Source organism: Rousettus aegyptiacus, unplaced genomic scaffold (assembly GCF_014176215.1).
Source record: "Rousettus aegyptiacus isolate mRouAeg1 unplaced genomic scaffold, mRouAeg1.p scaffold_m13_p_1, whole genome shotgun sequence".
In the NCBI taxonomy this organism is placed as follows: Eukaryota; Metazoa; Chordata; class Mammalia; order Chiroptera; family Pteropodidae; genus Rousettus; species Rousettus aegyptiacus.
In genome coordinates, this window is record NW_023416284.1 from 165,554,164 (window position 1) to 165,572,994 (window position 18,831).

At 39.7% G+C, this 18,831-nt stretch overlaps 1 protein-coding gene across 2 annotated transcripts in view; it reads left to right on the forward strand.

Moving 5' to 3' along the window:
• The window catches only part of ARFGEF3 (ARFGEF family member 3), a 145,322-nt gene that overhangs the window by 116,608 nt on the left and 9,883 nt on the right, over positions 1–18,831 (forward strand). For both annotated transcript variants that reach the window (XM_016132679.2, XM_016132680.2), the window contains 10 exons: positions 96–240; positions 1,790–1,912; positions 5,917–6,020; positions 7,719–7,863; positions 11,938–12,066; positions 13,521–13,697; positions 15,300–15,414; positions 16,186–16,288; positions 16,485–16,616; positions 17,103–17,224. In XM_016132679.2, the coding sequence (XP_015988165.2) occupies positions 96–240; positions 1,790–1,912; positions 5,917–6,020; positions 7,719–7,863; positions 11,938–12,066; positions 13,521–13,697; positions 15,300–15,414; positions 16,186–16,288; positions 16,485–16,616; positions 17,103–17,224 (1,295 nt within the window). The remainder of the gene's footprint in view (positions 1–95; positions 241–1,789; positions 1,913–5,916; positions 6,021–7,718; positions 7,864–11,937; positions 12,067–13,520; positions 13,698–15,299; positions 15,415–16,185; positions 16,289–16,484; positions 16,617–17,102; positions 17,225–18,831) is intronic.

The window sequence follows — 18,831 nt, forward strand, 5'->3', positions numbered from 1 at the left end:
CATACATAGGGAGCAGAGAAGTTCATCACCCTTCCAGAAATTCTCCTGCCTCTTTTAAGAAAGGGTTGTAAGCGCACCTCCTTTGCCCCTGCCAGGTTGTGACGTCCATTGGTGAGCTGGTTGAAGTGTGTTCCACCCAGATCCAGTCAGGGTGGAGGCCCTTGTTCAGCGCCCTAGAAACAGTGCACGGCGGGAACAAGTCCGAGGTGAAGGAGTACCTCGTTGGCGATTACTCCATGGGTAAGACTGTGTTGGCATTATATCCTGAAACTTCACTGAATTCGTATATTTGTTCTGACTGTTTTGGGTAGTCTTTGGGGATTTTCCGTGTGTAAGCAAGTCATCTGCAGACAGAGACAACTTGTGTTTTTCCAACTTGGATGCCTTGTGTTTCTTTCTTTTGCCTAATTGCTCTGGTGAGGACTGAATGGGAGTGGTGATAGTGGGAAGGATGTGTGGCTGATTCTCGCTATGGAGCGTCAGTTCTTTATGCCAAGTTTCACGCTATCAGAAGAGATTGAACAATAAGGAAGACCGACATCCACCCTTGTCCTATCAGCAGGAAGTCATCTGGTGTAGCAGGGACACGAGTTCCAAGTTCTGCCAACAGGCCGAGAGCCCCGAGGGTTATCAGGCCCCGCTCTTATTGACAGGCTGGACAAAAGGCTGAGAGACTTCTGTTGTTTCACTTATGCATATCTATACTGAGTTTATTCCTAAAGCCGAATAGAAGAAATGTTATCTGCTTGCTAGTAAGAAGCAGAAAACTATCATTACACAGGGGGATTCAAATAAGGGAGAATGGGTCTGGCTGGAAATGGATGAGCACCCATAAAGCTTGCCCAGTAACCAGGAGTGTTGTGTCCGGGGGCCCCAAAACCACTCCTACATTCAGAGACCCACCAGAAGGACTCATGGGACTCAGCATATAGTTATGCTAAGATTTGTTACATGGTTTACAGCTAAGATGTATTATGGTAATGTAGTATGGACAAGCTGGATCATAAGGAAAAAAGATACAGAATCCCTGTGCAGATTTCTTTGTGTCCTCGCCCTCCCACAAGGGGTCTCCCCGAGCACACTCTTCCCTCAGAAGTAAAAATGCAGCAACACGTGTATGATGTTTGCACAGTGAAGCCCATTCGAGACCCAGCTGAGAGCTGGTCACATAGTTACTCTCTGCCAAGCACATACCAAAATTCCAGACTCCTAGAAGGAAAGGAAGGTGTTCAGAATAAACCACACTGTTTGCACAAAAGTCTCAGCACAGTGAACCACACTTATCAGTTAACTGTTGCCTGGGATCGTTCCAAGGGCCACATTCTCAGATGCCAGCCAAGCGCCGGCTAACCTTGTAAGCAGACCTTTCTAAGGATTACAGCCTCTGGTCCTCTGTGTTAATTCTCTTCTACACAGGTATGAATAAATTAGTATAAGCCATCAGGGATCTATCTAAACCTTCTCTTCCCTATAATTATGTGTGCAGGAGAATTCCAGAGGCCCGGAGAATTCACTGCCCCTATAGACCTGCATGCTGCCTGAGCCTAGCATTCAGCCAGCCAGCTTGGCCCTCATCTCCGCTGAGCTCTTTTCATAGCCTTCCTGCAGCGCCCCCTGCAGGTAAAGCTGAGAAGGGCAGCATCGGAACCAAACCAGTTGTCCATTCAAATGGCCCTGGCTTTTCTCCAGTAGATTTTTCCCAAGGCCCCATGGAAGGTACTGGAAATACAGAAAACCCGAAGGATAGAGACTTAACCTTCTTAAAATTCTACATTCTTCTCCACCTCAGGAAAACGCCAAGCTCCAGTGTTTGATGTTTTTGAAGCCTTTCTGAACACTGACAACATCCAGGTCTTTGCTAATGCAGCCACTAGTTACATCATGTGCCTTATGAAGTTTGTCAAAGGACTGGGTAAGTGGAGTCCTTTTTTACCTTGTGAGAGCTGGGGACCCTTTCCTGGATGGCTTTGTGTGGAAAGCCCTGGGACAGGCCCACAGACTGCCTGAAGCAAGCAAGCATCCTGGGACAGAGGTAGATATGTTGTGTATTCAGAAGCAGAAAGCTTACTGTAAATGCAGCTTGAGTTTTTGTCCAGGGTTGATATTTTCCATTGTGTTCATGGAATAATCTTGGAATGAATTATGTTTTCAATCTATATATTGCTTTAGTTGAACTTCTTTTTGAAACTTAAAAGATTCAGTATTATATTCAGTAGTTGTCCTTATGCAGGAAACTCTTCTCCACAACATCACATGATTAGCAGCCTGAGTTTGAGTTCCCAGGTTGTAAATAAAAATTAAGAATGCCCACCCCCAGGCCTTATTAATAGTAAAATTTTTTTGGAGTATAAAAGTCCCCCTTCTTTGAGGCTTCATGTGTTTCAGGAATTGCCTAGTTGATTTTATGCTTAATTTCAGAATACTTTAACAAAGTAGAATCTTGCTACACAACATAACCTGCCGTAGCAGATTTTTATATAGTGTGAGTTTATCTAGGGTGAACCAAACATTTAGTTTACCCAAACATTTAGTTAAACCACACATATAGAAGAAACTTGTCTTACAGTTTTGAGAATGTCACCGTGGAGTGCTAAGACCTGGAGCCTGAGACCCTTTTAAATAAGAAAAATAAAAGATTCATAATATTCTTTTATACTCTTGCTAAATAACAGACAGATTCCTTGGCAAAAGAAAACTGGACACAAAGAAGCTAGGCGACTTCACTCATGACCCCCCTTTTTTGGGAGCAGGAATAAAATGCAAGTTTCAGGACAGAGGCCAGAGGCCCAAAGTCTGATTCATAGACCATCTTCATCATATTTTATATTATTATATATACTCATTCTATTATACGTACTCTGGGAGGACTGAGCTGTGGGTCAACCATGGCAGTCACTCACTCATTGATTTTACAATGGAGTGGGCTTCAGAGGAGGATTTCTTTTGAACAGCAGACTAAGATTTTTTTTTAACTCTTCTCTGTTAAATAGAAGCCAAACAATTTAGTGTCTTATCATCAGAAGACTAAACGTGTGAATGTTTGCCTTAGAAAGTAGAAAATTCAGATCCTGTTTAAGAAAAACTCCCTCCTCCTGTGGGTTTCTCCTTTACTCACGTTACTGCCATCAACGCTAACAACACTTCTGACACCAGTTTTTCCCTATGCCAAGCAATCCTTTGTGATATCATCTGGGTGTCCTATAATTCAGTTAAATTCTACCAGTATCCAGAGTTAGCTCAGACTCCACAGGTTAAGGGCTCAGTCCCCCAAGTCTGTCCCCCCCACTTCAGATGCCAATTGCAAGTAGCTGTTTTCCAGGTTACCCACAACTTCTGTCAGACTTGGACAAAACTCACAGGTTCCGATGACCCTCTCCCCTTTGGATTTGCTAGAACAGCTCACAGAATTCAGAGAAACACTTAACCTTTACCAGTTTATTATGTAATAAAGGATATGATCAAGGATACAGAGAACAACCAGACAAAGAGATACAAAAGCGAAGACCTGGAAGGGTCCCAAGCACAGGAGCTTCTGGTCCCCATGGAATTGGGGTGTGACCCCTCCCTGGCATGCAGATGTGTTCCCCAACCCATAAGCTCTCTGCACCCCATGATTTGGGTTTTTTGTAGGAGCTTCATCACGTAGGCATGATGGATCATTAACTCAGTTTCCAGCCCCTCTCCCGTTCCTGGAGGATGGAGGGAGGAATGAAAGTTCCAAGTTTCTAATCATAGCTTGGTGTTTCTGGTGACCAGTCCCCATCCAGGAGCCCCCCAGGGGTTGCTTCATTAGAACAAAAGACTCTCCTGTCATTCGGGAAACTCCAAGGCATTCAGGATTAGGAACCTGGTTTGAAGGCCAAATATCAGTACAAAAGATGCTCCTTCTGCTCCTATCAGTTGGGAAATTACAAGGGTTTTGGGAACTGGGGGCAGAGACCAACATATATGTATACACACACACACACACAAACACACGCGTATCTGTGAAATAAATATATACTTTTTTCTATAATTTCACAGACCTATATTTCATTTAAGAACCATTATGTTTGGTATTCTGTTGTTCGGTGAAGAGTAGAATGCCTGCTACATGGGCACAGCAGCCTGAACATACTATGGGATATGAAGATGATAAAACATGCTTCCTGCCTCAGAGCAGTTCGCAGCCTCTTCTGGGAAACTGTCACATAAATCAACAATTACAGTTCAGGAGGAGAAATGCTTTCACAGAGGCTAGTAGGGGAAAAAACCATTTAAGCTGAAATGAACAGGCAGCTAAGAGGAGAAACTGAGGCTGATTCCCATTCCCCAAGTTTCTTACTCAGAATCAAGATATCTAAAAGGAGGGCAGGTTAGATATGGAGGACAGGAAAAAGTACTGCATTCTACCTTTGGGCATTTGGACACGTTGAGTTTCTGCAAAATATTCAAATGGAGATGCTTAACAGCATGTTAGAAATCTGAGATTTTATCTTAGGGAGAGAGGTGGAGCCTGAAAGTAGAAATGCAGAATTATCGGTGTATGTATGAAGGATATTCAAAACAGATAGGTCCTATTTTTCCTGTTAATTGCAAGCTGGAATTATTTTTATGAGGCTTGGGGTTAGTGGGAACATCTGAGCCCCATTCTAGCCATGCTGGCTGTGTACTGCCCCTGGCTCCAGGGGTGCCATTTGCATAAATTTTGATGTGTAACAGAGCAGCCTCAGTAAAAAAAGAAAAAAACTTTGGAACTGTTCATTGTGATCAACAGGTTAGGAAATGAATTTAATTCCCACTCGATTATTTCAATATGATTTTGACCTTGTCTGTGTTTTTATACTTTAAGGTGTATTCATCTAAACCAGGAATTGGCTAACTATGGCCCACCAGCCAAATCCTATTACCGATAGTTTTTAATAAAGTTTTATTGGAACACAGCCATGGTCATTTGTCTATGGCTGTTTTCATGCTATAGTGCCAGTGTTGCAAAGTTGCAACAAAGACAGTATGACCTGCAAAGCCTAAAGTATTTACTGTCTGGCGTGTACAAAAAAATGTTTGCCATTTTCTTTTCTTTTGTTAAAATTTTAAGGAGAAGCATGCCTCTTTGTCTGCTTCTGAATTGTAACTAATGCCTACTAATTATGTCTGTTTACCCATAGGGGAGGGTGCTAGTTGCTATGATTGTAGGCAATTAGAAACAATTACAGTACTGTGGAATGATTTTATTAAAAGTATAGAAACAGGTTCATTACATGAGAAGAAAAATGATCATTCTCAACTACTGTTTACCTATAGAAAATCTAGACACACTCTACAGATCTGTTAAATCTCTAGATACATACAAAAAAAAAAAAAAAAGAAGTCATTTCAATTCAATTACAGAGTCTTCATCCCAAAACACCAGATGTTCAGAATCTTCCCAGAGTCTTCTTTTCCCATCACTATTTAGTGCTGAGCACTAGCAGCAAATGAGGTCCTTTTCCAGATTGCGGCCTATTGCTTCACTCCAACCCAGCATGTGACCGATCTCCCTGATCATCCTCATCAAAGCTTCAGAAGTCACACCATCAATAGCAGGGCCCTAGGGAAGTGAATTACAGTGTGGTCAGCCGCCGAAAGTACTGAGGCAGAATGGTGGAAAATTGTTCATTGTTTAGCGAAGAGCTATAAAACACAATAGTCTCAACAAAGTAAGATTTACAGTATGATCCCAACTGTGTTTAACATGTGCACATGTGTGTGTGGGCGGAGGTGGAATATGACTAAATGGATTTTTCTCAGGGTTGTACAGTTTGGAGTAATTTTTCTTCCTTTTTTCCTCTATTTTAGTAGACATTTGGTGAACTAATGTTACATGACTACGTAGGTCTTATTTTGTAAGAAGATACGCAAGGATAACTCTGTCTCTATCTCCCTGTGCTGTCCCAGGGGAGGTGGACTGTAAAGAGATTGGAGACTGCGTCCCAGGACCAGGAGCCACGTCCCCAGACCTGTGCCTCCCTGCACTGGATTACCTCAGGCGCTGTTCTCAGGTACACTGAGCCCCAGGCCCTGAAACCGGCCTCAGAAGATGCTTGCAGAATGTGTGTGTCCTTTGCTGTAGCCCAAGAGAAGCACTTTCTGCTTGTCTCTGAGAAGATTGGAGCTTAGATTTGGGGTATATATTTTGCCCCCGCTCTTTCCATGAAGGAGGGAAAGAAAGTAATCAAAGTGTACTAGAACACACAATTGGATCCTGAGATCTGTGAAACTCCTCACGTAGTCTCAGATAAACTGCCGTAATTTCTGCATCTGAGGAGTCATGAGGTTGCGGGAGAATTCCTGACTTACCGAAACATGGGTGCTGGGGCTGCAAACAGTGAATAGAGACATGAGAAAGAAAAAAAAAAATAGAGGGATGGTTTCAGTTAAGATCTGTAGATAAAACCAATGAAACGTCACCTGTCAGTGTGGACAGTGACCTTCATTGTGCTAAATTCAATAATTCTCTGTCCTTACCCAAGCTTGATGCCAGTGGAGCAAGCTCAGGCTCCCTCCCTGAAGCCCTGTCTCCCCGAGGCCTCAGAGACACTCTCTCTCAATGGTTTTTCTCCTGTCTTCTCAGGTTGCGTCCCCAGGCCTCTTCTCGTCCCTCAGGGATAGCATTAAGCCCATGGCCTTAGAAAGGGTACAGGGCCCTGACTTCTTCCCCAGCTGCCTCTGCAAGGCCCATGGGACATGACCCCAGCTCCTTTTCCACCTCCGATCCTTCCTTCTCACTCACTGCACTCCAGCCACACTGACTTCTTGCCCCTCAAATGCACCCTGCTTGTTACATGCAAGTCCATTGCTCTTCCCTCTGCCTGAAATTTTCCCTCCTCAGATCACTGAATGACACTCCTTATCTTCCAGATCTCATCTAAAACATCACCTGTCAGAGAGATCAGGGCTCAGATATCTACCAACTCCCTGCCAGCATGCCCCACACACCTTAGTCCCTCTCTCTCTGGTACCACCTGCCTAATTATTTTCTATAACATCTATGTCAGAAATTTTATTATTGTGAGAGGATTATTGTTCGTAAGACCCAAAGGACAGGAATGTTATCTATCTCACTTGCAGCTGTGCCCCAGTGTGGGCACAGCAAGCACAACTTCAATTTGTGAAAGTATAAGGATCCTTAGGAGTTTGTTCCAGGAACAGATTCCTGGGGGACCAGGCTCTAGCAGCGAGAGGGGCATAAAGAGCCCAGGGTGGTTTATTAGCTCTGCCTCTCATTCTGCGGTCTCTGACCTTGCCCACAGATTCCTCCATTTCTCCATTTGCCCCCCGTTTCTTTGAGATGGGGTCAGGTGAAGGGGAAATCAGAGCCTGGTATCAGTTTTGCCTGTAGACTCTATTCTCAGGGATCCCCAAAGAGCACTTTTTCCCTTAGGCAAAAATTCTTGACATGTTTCATTGGTTCCCTCAGTAGATTTATAAAAGGCTGTGAAACTCATAGGCATGAGATACCGAAAAAGAATCCATGGTGTTTTTCCCCTCCACCATTTTGTTGCCATTGAATGCTGTTTCATCTGCTTCCTAGCATACGTGTCTCTTGGGAACTACCGTGTGAAACTAGATCACGAATAACCAACTTTAAAATTTTCATACAGTGGGAATTTTTTTGTTTTTCTCTCCCCTTTCTGTTACTGGTATATCATTTTATTGTTCTTTAACACCCAGAGTACAGCTTTTATTTTTGTATTTAGTTATTGGCCAAAATCTACAAAATGCCCATGAAGCCAATATTCCTCAGTGGGCGACTTGCTAGCTTGCCTCGAAGACTTCAGGAGCAGTCGGCAAGCAGTGAGGATGGAATCGAGTCGGTCCTGTCTGATTTTGATGACGACACTGGTAAGCTTATAACCAGGTTATTTGCTATGTTCACATTCTCAGTGGCTTGAGCCATGAATGAAGTTACTTATGAATTGTGGATGATCATCCATTTATGTTGTTGTTTATAATTCTAACAAAATAAATCTACCTAAAGTTTCCATGGACTCTTCTGAAAACATTTTATAATCGATGCCTCCAAACCAGTCTTTTTTAGGTGGATACTTCCATCTAAAACCAGTGCAGATTTGCAGATCCCATTAAATACATTTTCTAACTCCGAATTCTCTGAAATTTAGCAAATCGGAATGTGGTTGCATTGGTGTGTTGGTACTTAAATTGCCTGGTAATAGTCTTTAATTCCTTTTAGGAAACATGGTCATTATATAATTACTTCTTGCAACACTGTTTGGTTAGAGACTGGGAAAATTAAGCCTTTACTGAAGGGAAGAATCTATTTGTGACTAGTGAAGCTAAAAGCTCATTAAAAGAATAATTTTAAAGAACGTGTTTCAGATTAGTGCCCATGTAGTTTCCTGTGAATTGGAATCCAACCTAGTAACGCTGACTAATTTTTAGATTGGTTAACTGGTGCTCACCCTTGCTGTCTTCTGTCTCAGACGGCCCTGTCCTATTTCTAGATACAGAAATGGAAATGACCTCCTGAAAGGAGTCTAATATCTGGGCATGGGTTGTTTCAACCCTTGCAAAAGACTCTTTAGGGGAAGTTTGCAAAATTTGCTGTTATGTTGTATATTGTTCTCCTGTTTTATTTTTCTATTAAAATTCATTGATATTTATGAGGTGGCTAGAAAATTACACTTCTTCCCAGAGATTATAAACAGTTAAACCTCACTAGTTCAGATTAATTATGAGCAAGAACTATAGGAAAGAATAAATACCAAACGTAGAGAACAATTAAAATATTGGAAATTGGCTAAATGTTGCCTAATAGAGGTTTTATTTCGATGAATAGATAAGAGTAATTTTTACCTAGCATCCTAAATCTCCAGCCCAGACAATAATGGGCAGAAGCTAATGTTTATTTATAATACAGAAGCCAAGCTTATTTGTAATACAGTATTTCAAAGCTGTAGTGTTCGCTTCAGCAGCACATATACTTTTAGTAAAGTTGTAAACAGTTTGTATATATAATAGTAAGCATTCCTTTCCCTTTTGTGGCAATCATTAATCCACCTTTTTTTCTTCTTGGCAGCCCATTTTCTTACAGATAAAGTTCAGCCCAGCACCTATGTAAAGTTTCCCACAGTATAAGTTCATTGGGGGCTTTAAAGTTATAATTATATATGAAACAGCTAGATCAGAAAAAAAAATAAAAGTAAAAGCATTAAGTTAGTATTAAAAATTAATTCTCACCATTGATATATTCTGAGACATTATTCCTCTAGTTACCAAAGGCAAATAATTACTTTTTTCTCCTATGGAAATTTTAAACATATCTAAAACTGGACAGAATGGTGTAATGAAACTTCAACCTCATAGATATTTGCGCACGCGCGCGCGCGCGCACACACACACACACGAATATGCATGCTCTCTTTCCCATACCCCCCACCCACTTTTTCCTTTCCATATTAGTTTAAAGCAAATCTCAGGCATTATTGCATTTCATCTGTAAATAATAACTATAAAGTTATTATTCTACCTAAAAGTTAACTATGACTCTTTAACAACACCAAATATCTTTAACAACACCAAATATCTTTTCAGTTTTAACTTTTCCAATTTTCTTACAAATGTTAGTTTTTAGGATTCACATAAGCTCCACATTGTGCATTTGGCTGATATATCTCTTAAATTCTTTCAATCTAATATTTCTTTCTCCAACTTTTTTTTAACTCCTTTGCAATTAATTTGTTAAAGAAGTGAGGTTCTTTGCCCTACAGTTTTTCATTTGGAGTTTATTGCTCGCACCTCCCCCCAGTGGTTTGTAACGTCTTTTTCTGTCTTCTGTGTGTCCTATAAATTAGCTTGTCCACTCTGCTTATATTTTGAGGTTCATGAGAATTTCTTATCACCTAGTTTCATTATATTTGTTGGCTATGACTTTGGCTTTGCCTCCTATTAATGGGAATAGGAGTTTCTTCAAAACTAGGGAAGTTGTTTTTTTTTTTTTTAATGGGAATATTTAAAAACACCATCTTCTGATACCGTTTTCTTTTGCAGGAAAAGTGGAAATGTTAAAGTTAAAATGTACAGTGGCTCATTTTTATATATTCTACTCTAGGTCTTTTTGTGTGAAACCAGGAAAATGGAATTCTTTTTTTATAGTTTTCTGAGGTATGGGCAGTGATACCCAGAAATGTCGGCTCATATCTTGCTTGTATAAATGGCAAAATGAAAATTGTTTGGGTCTAATAAAAAGAATTTCATGCTTTTGCCGTTGCCTGGTAACAAGCAGCATTAAAAATTAGTTTATTTTAAAAATGAAACCCTTAGAAGAGAAGGAAGAGAAATGTGTGCTGAGGGATGTACTGCTATGGAAAGACAAACCTGTTGATACTGTGAGCATCAGCTCCCCACCTGTGAGTCATAGACACAGTGATTTGTGTGTATACAGGATTGAGAGGGTGCCAGAATTGCAAACTACAACATGGTCAGGTAAATTAAACATAATTTATAGATTGCAAAAACAGAAACTAGAGATGAATGATAGACCCTTGAGGAAAATGGGGCACTAAGAAGAGCAAAGAGTGTCAATTAGGAAAAGCAACAAAAGGAAAACAGGTAACTTGGACTTCATCAAAATTAAAAACTTTTATGTATCAAAGGACATTATCAAGAAAGTGAAAAGACAACCTAAAGAATGAGAGAACATATTTGTAAATCATAAATCTGGTTTGCTTTTAATATCCAGAACATATGAATAATTCCTAAAACTCAACAATAAAAGATAACTCACTGTAAAAATGAGCAAGGGACATGAAAGAGCTGTTTCTCAAAAAAAGATATACAGATGGTCAATAAGTACATGAAAAGATGCTCAACATCATTAGTCATTAGGAAAATGTAAATCAAAAGGACGAGACATACCATTTCACACCTTCTTGGATGGCTATAGTTAAGAAAAGAAAAAAATATGGTAAAGATGTAGAGAAATCGGAACCCTCACTGGAATGTAAAATGGTGCAGCTTTTATGAAAAACAATTTGGTGGTTCTTCAAAAAACTGAACAATTACTATGTAACCCAGCAATGCTACTCTTAGGGTCTATACCCAAAAGATTGGATAGGAGGGACTCAAACATAATTATACTACACTGTTCATTGAAACATTATTCACAATAGCCAAAAGGTAGAAACGACACAATTGTCCAACAGATGAATGGACAAACAACGTAGTATATACATACAATGGAATATTAGTTATTCGTTAAAAGGAATGAAGTTCTGATACACACTACAACGTGGATATACCTTGAAAATGTCATGCTAAGTGAAATAAGCCGGACACAAGAAAACAAATATTGTATGATTTCAGTTATATGAAGTATGTAGAGTAGGCGAATTCATAGATTAGAGGTTACTAGTGGCTGGAGTGAGGGCGGAATGGAGAGTTATGACGTAATGGTGACAGTGTCTGTTCAAGGCGATGGAAGAGTTTTGGAGACGTAGTCATGACGGTTGCACCACATCGTGCATGTTTTTAATACCACTGAATCATATGCAAAAATGGTTCGAATAGCAATTTTTCGTTATATGTATTTATAATAATTTTTTAAAATAAGCTAGATTAAAATGGTAGAACTAAAAGGATATTTCATAATTCTGCTATCAACTCCTAAGAAGACTGACAATCATTTCATATAGTAGAATTTACATATCATGTCACCTTCTCCCTGAAGGGGAGTAGGAAGAAATTGAGCGTTTTTATTTTCCTTTGATTTTGTCAGAATATGTACATCATAACCTGTCCCTACTTGTCGGCCCTGAGGGCTACCTTTCTGGGTGATGACTCATTTCCATATAGCATTTGGCATTTCAGACCTTTCACATTCTGCATTTAATTTGATCTTGTGATGATTCTGTATTATGTTTAACTGGATTTCATAGAGGTCTGGTTCTTGGTTTCCAGGTTTGATAGAAGTCTGGATCATCTTGCTGGAGCAGCTAACAGCAGCTGTGTCTAACTGTCCACGTCAGCACCAACCCCCTACCTTGGATTTACTCTTTGAGCTATTGAGAGAGATTACCAAAACACCTGGTAAATATTTCTATGTCTGTCTTTTGGGGGAATTGTTACATGTGTAACTTTTTTCAGGAAGATATTTCTTTGAGTGCCTACCTGTTTCACTGCTGTAACCCTAGACAGCATAATAGGTGCTCAATATTTGTTAGATGGCAATGATGCAGTGATGTTTAACATACGTCTTATTATCGTTTGTGTGTCTTTTCGCCAGTCCACTTACAAATAATGTGTGGTTGCCAGTTAGTTAAATGTGTTGGAGCCCCACAGTAATCAGGCCAAGGCTGGGGTATCAGTGTCTCCTTGAGCCAGTTGGCTTTGCTCTGTTCTCCATAATTATGACTTCCCATTTTGGCTGGATCTCACATGCTCTTGGCCTCAGACCTGCCACTTGGGCTCAAAGTGCCTCCCACTGATTCAAACAAACCACTCAAATGTATATGCGGTATTAAGACAGAAACATCTTGATTGTAGAAGGGTCATGGGTGATTAGATCTTATAAAAGACATTTAGTGATCCCTAGTACTCTCATAGTACAGGGAAAAAATGGCCCTTAGGAACTTCTTATTCCAAATTAATCAAGGTGAGCATGTATATTTCCCAAAATTAAAGAAATTTTTTATAGACATTTTAGTTTTCACCAGCAGCATCTGAACCACAAAGCCACTAGCTAATTCTATAGTAATAAGAGGTATTTGGTATTCAACATAAAATGGTAAAGACTTGATAACTGATACAAGAACCATTGTAATATTTGTATCAGAATTTTTTTCTGAAACCATCATAGCTACTCCCACATGTTAAAAAAAGCTTTTCATTCAAGAATTGTTTTTTTTCTAATAGAATTATGCACCACTATTTCTAAATCTGTTTTATTGGTCAGTACTATTTTCTCCTTTTACATTGAGTGCTAAGCGTGGGAAGAGAATTTAACCCAATAATCATCAAAGAAAATTAACAGCAATGAAGATACGTGTGTGTGTATATAGTTTGTTGAAGCATTTTAAATGCTAGAAAAATTATGAACACCATAAATGGGATCAGTAAATTATAATAAAAACATATAAATATTCTGAAGGCTTTAAAATGAGTATTTGTGTATTGTTTTTATTATAAAAAAGGATAACTTCTTTTGTAATCAGATTTTTAAAAGCCTTCAGCATTTTCGGAGATTTTCATTATAGCATTATTTTCATGCTAGAGTGAAAATAAAGAAACACCTTAAATGTTCATCAGTAAGGGGGAATGGATGCTGTGCATATATACAACGAAAATCATGCAAAAACAAAAAAGAAAATGCCATCGAAGACCTATATTCCCGATCAGTGGTAAATTCTTTTTCTTTGCACCTCCTCAGAGAATGGGAGGTCTGGTCAAAAGGGATCAGTAATGCTGAGAGATGGTGAACAGCTTCCTTTTCGTTACGGACAGTTACTGAGATCACAATTCTGATGCTGACTCTTCTTTTTCAGGACCAGGCTTTGGTATCTATGCAGTTGTTCATCTTCTCCTTCCTGTGATGTCCCTCTGGCTCCGCCGTAGCCATAAAGACCATTCTTACTGGGATGTGGCCTCTGCTAACTTCAAGCATGCCATTGGTCTGTCCTGTGAGCTGGTGGTGGAGCACATTCAAAGCTTCATACACTCAGGTATCTATAGCAGCCTCGCGATCCACACTGAATATTTCTTTAGCAGACAGCATCATTGCCTAAAAGTGCTTAGTAAATACGTAGTACAAATACCAGTGCATGATTTTTGTCCTCGGAATTAAAATAGAATTACATAGTCAATGCCAGACTTTTAATAGTAGATTGTCAAAAAAGGAAATTGCTACCCATGTGTCTTGTAAAAATTATCAAACAGAATACTTAAAATATGTGTAACTAAAAATAATAAGGTTTAGGATATTTGTGCATTAGGAGAGGGGAAGCAAGTTCAAGTTTATTATTAAAAAAGAATTATCCCTGTAGCCTAGGAGTGAAAGAGGGGGTGGAGGGGTACCTTAGTTTCCTGCTTCATCTGGGGAAGCTAAATAGAGGAAGCTTTAGAAAAGGCTGAAATTACGGGCAAAAAATTGCTTAACCAGGTTAGGGGTAAAGAGAAGGCTCTTAATATCTATAAAACTTTGAAAAAGATGTGAAATCATGAAGTAGATAGGATATTGAAGCCCACAGATGGAGAGCAAGCTAGAGGCAGAGGGGATAGATCCACTGTGGTATCAGTAGAGCAACATTTGTGAAATGCAGATGCTTGCTCATGCTTTTTCTTGTAAGAAGGTCTGGAAATTTAAGGGAAGAAAATATTGCTGCTAGTCTAGAGGTTATAAAGAAAAAGGTGAGATAAAAGGCTTCCTTGGACTGGTTAGAGAAACTGATGAGAACTTAACCCCAAGGGAGACTCAAAAAGCAAAGAAAAGAAACATTGTTTTGGGGGGTGGCTCCATAGTGTAGTGGTTAGCACGTCTGCTTCACATGCAGAAGGTCCTGGGTTTGCGCCACAGACCATATCCCAAGGGCTCCTGCCAAGAGAGTGTGGGAGGAGACTCCCTGTCTTCAGAGATCCAGTCCTTAAGGGGAAAGGGCAACATCCATAGGTCAGGGGTAGAAGTGGGGGGTGGTGTTGATTAAAGAGGGGAAAAAAAGAAACTGTTTTTACTAAGCTTAGTAAAGAAAATTTGCCCTGCAGAAAAAAGGAAAAGAAAAAAAAAATGAAATGGAGTAGATGTTTTTGACTAGGTCATTGCTTTGCACAGTGTGGGACCCTGGAAGATTCTATTAAAAATTGGTTTCATGGCATCACAAGACTTTGAAGAAAAGCATACTGACATATTCCTTGAATTGGGCAAACAATGTGATTTTTTCTTTAGTCTGTGGATAGTGAGCAGACTGAAGCCAAACTGAAGAGGTTCAAGAAGTAGTAGAACAAGAAATGTTTTGTTTTCTAAGAGCAATTTAATTTGACTATCAGCAATAAGAAAAGTTTGGTTTATTCCTCCCACCCTTTTAAAGAATCAAAATTTTTTTACTATTTTCAGGCTACGTAACATCATATGTTCTATTCTGCTTAAGTAAATTGTATATTTAACTTTGAAAATGTACATTGACACATAAAAGTGAACCATATATTTCATCTTGATATAACTAGAAATGGATATATTTTTATCAAACATTCCTCTTTTGCTATAGATGCCATTTCAACCCATTCATTAATAGTAGCATTGAGTAAAACCTTGATTTTGCTTTTTACTGTAGATATCAGATATGAAAGCATGATCAATACTATGCTGAAGGACCTCTTTGAGTTACTGGTCGCGTGTGTGGCCAAGCCCACAGAAACCATCTCCAGAGTAGGCTGTTCCTGTATTAGGTGAGTAAAGGGTTCTTTGGCTCTCCACAAAATTGGGGTTTTTATTATGAAATCTAAGGAAATTAATTTTTTTTTGTGGTAGCAATCTACTTTTTAGATTTTTTTTATAAGTAAAAATGACTGTGTGCTAATATTTTTGTCATTTCGGTGTTCAGGCAGCAAATATTCATTGTTTAGGCATTACACAGGTACTTTGCAGCACAGGTAGTGATGTAAGTCAAGGTCCCTACCCTCAAGCTAATTGCAGCCTATTCTAAAGGACATAACAGTCACGTGAAAAATAATAGTAAGGAGGAATTATAAATGCCAAGAAAGTACGGGGTGGCAGCAGGGCTTTTTGTAATAGCAACACTTGGTCAGGTTTCCCAGGGTGGGTAAGCTTTTGACAGGTGGAGACTTTGCAAGTAGAATAGCATGAACAAATGCATGGAAACAAGAATTACAAGTGACAAAGAGTTTTGTTTATTTGTAGCAAAGTAATGGACAACAGAGTTAGAATGGGGAAATTAGTACAAAGTATATACAGTCTTGAATGCAAGCCTAAACTTAAACATTAGCCTATTTGTAATGGGGATCCATGAATATTTTTACATTAAAATGGTTTAGAAAGTATTATGACAATGAAATACCATCTTGCCTTCAGGATGTCTGGTAAGAGACAGGAAGACTTGTACGGAAACTATGGAATAAATCTTTGTGTCCATAAGGGCCTAAATTTGTGGCAATAAAAATATATAAATTCAAGACAACTTTCCTTGTTCCTTGGGGCAGGTACGTCCTCGTGACGGCAGGCCCCGTGTTCACGGAAGAAATGTGGAGGCTGGCCTGCTGTGCGCTTCAGGATGCATTCTCCGCCACACTCAAGCCAGTGAAGGTAACTTGCTCAGAGGAGAGAGCCAGAGCAGGTTCCAGGCTCCCCCTTCCAGCAGGCAGTCTCGCTTGAAACCTGGCAGAGGCTGAGAAAGAAGTTGCTGCATTAGTACTTCTGACACAGTACACTGTCAGATCCGAGACAAGGCCCGGGGCCACTTGGGTGCCCCCAGTGAACGATTGCTGTGTTTTCCCCCTAGGACCTGCTGGGCTGCTTCCACAGCAGCACCGAGGGCTTCAGTGGGGAAGGTTGCCAGGTGAGAGTGGCGGCCCCCTCTGCATCCCCCAGCGCCGAGGCCGAGTACTGGCGCATCCGAGCCATGGCCCAGCAGGTAAGGGCGGGGGCTTTGATCCCAAGGGCTTTAGAAGCTTGACGTACTGCTGGGAATCCCTCCTGCAGGTCTTACGTCACCGAACTGCCCAATGGAGTAGCACGGCTACATCAGTAGTCTTGACAGGCTCCCAAGTTAACTTCTTGTATTGGGTAGAATACCAAACAAATGTCACAATCAGGAGATCTTTTACAAATGTAGCCCCCTTTTTACTTACTTTTAATATTAAACATTAGTACCTACTCATTGGAGTGTAATGAATTGTCACGTGGTAGAAGTAGACCTTTATTGAATATTTGCTCTTCTGTTCCAATGCTACGTCCATGTAATACACATTTTCTCAACAAACATACTAGATAGGAACCCATGTTATAGGTGAAAAATGAGTAGAGTAAGCAATTTACCATGGCCATCCAGCTGATGATCCCTGTGGAGTCAGGTCGAGGATGATGGAGCACTGAACTGTCCCTCCGTGTACCTGTGCAGGTGTTTATGTTGGATACCCAGTGCTCACCAAAGACTCCAAACAACTTCGATCACGCTCAGTCCTGTCAGCTCATTATTGAACTGCCTCCTGATGAGAAGCCAAATGGACATACCAAGAAAAGGTGAGCAGCTGCGCTTAAACATGTAGAGGGAGCTTGTAAAGAGGAAAGGTCATTTATCCCCACTTCTTGGTCACTGTAATCAGAGCTTTTGACAAGAGTACTGAAAACAATTATAGTCATTCAGCAAAGGTTTTCACAGAAAATTGTTAGCCTTTCAACCACATTTCAGATGTATTAGTTTGTAAGGCTGCCACAACATGGTACCCCAGACTAAATGGCTTAAACGACAGAAGGTTATTTTCTCACAGTTCTGGAGGCTGGAAGTCTGACACTGAGGTGCTGGCAGGGTTGGTTTCTCCTGGAACTTCTCTTCTTGGCTTCCAGACAGATGTCTTCTCCCTGTGTCCTAACATGGCCTTTCCTCTGTACCTGTCTCCTGATCTCCTCTTATAAGGACACCAGTCATATTGGATTGAGGTCCACCTAATGACCTCAGTATTGTTTTAAAGACCTTTCTCCAAAGATAGTCACATTCTGAGGTACTGTACATTAGGACTTTAGTGCGTCTGTAGCATCATACATAATTATAATGTGAGATGTGATTCATATTGTTTCAGTGAGAAATACATAAATTCTTCATGAGCAATACAGGTGTCAGGAGATAAAGATCTGTGCCACAAGAAACGTATTTAAATACAGGCATACCTCAGAGATATTGCAGATTTGATTTCAAACCACCGCAATAAAGCAAGTCATAATCTTTTTGCTGGTGGAGGGTCTTACCTGCAATTTGTTAAAAAAAAATCTGTAAAGTACAATAACACAAAGGATGCCTGTACCTATCCTGCCTGAAAACTTTGGTTGTTGCCTTCATCTTTATTTTTAAATTTCCAACCCACTAACAGTAATGATGATAAATATTTGAGCACTATACATGAAGTACAGTAGTTAGGTATTTCCACTCACATTTATCCATGAGGAAACATTCAGAGGGGGCTGAGCCATTTCTCCAGGGACACACAAGTGCAAAGTGGTAGAGCCAGAATCAAAACTATTTCCAAATGTTAGCTATTTGGTACAGCAGTTTAATTGCTACAACTATTTCAGTGAAATTTTCAGATATTTCTTTAGTCAAGTATGTGGTACATGTAAAAGAATATGCAGAAGTTTCAAAAATTAAAAAGACCAAAATAGCTAAGAACCTATCACCTACCTTCAGAAATAGCACTTTACCAATATCCCATGTGTTCCTTCCTAATTCTTTGCCATTTCCCTTCACTATTGATGTGTATTGGTCATTTTTATCAAAATAATGTACCCTTTCTCACATCTTTAAATCATTGATCTATTTTATAATTTCAGTTCTTTACCTGTTTTCCTTTTTTTATATTTCTAGTCCCCTAGCAGCCAATTATTCTTAGTGAAAATATTTTTGAAGTAGGAAAAAAGGGACAAGAATAATAGGATGAATTCACATAAATAAAACATGGGAAAAATAGAATAGTCTAATATTCCTGTACTATTGGTTTAAAGGTTAAGATTTTAAAATTTACCAACATGATTCATCAGTTTATTTAGTACTTTTAATAGATAGTTACTCCCTTAATGAAATTAAGTAAAACAGAAAAAGCATACTAATTCTTTAGCAGGGGCCACTGTGCCTAAAA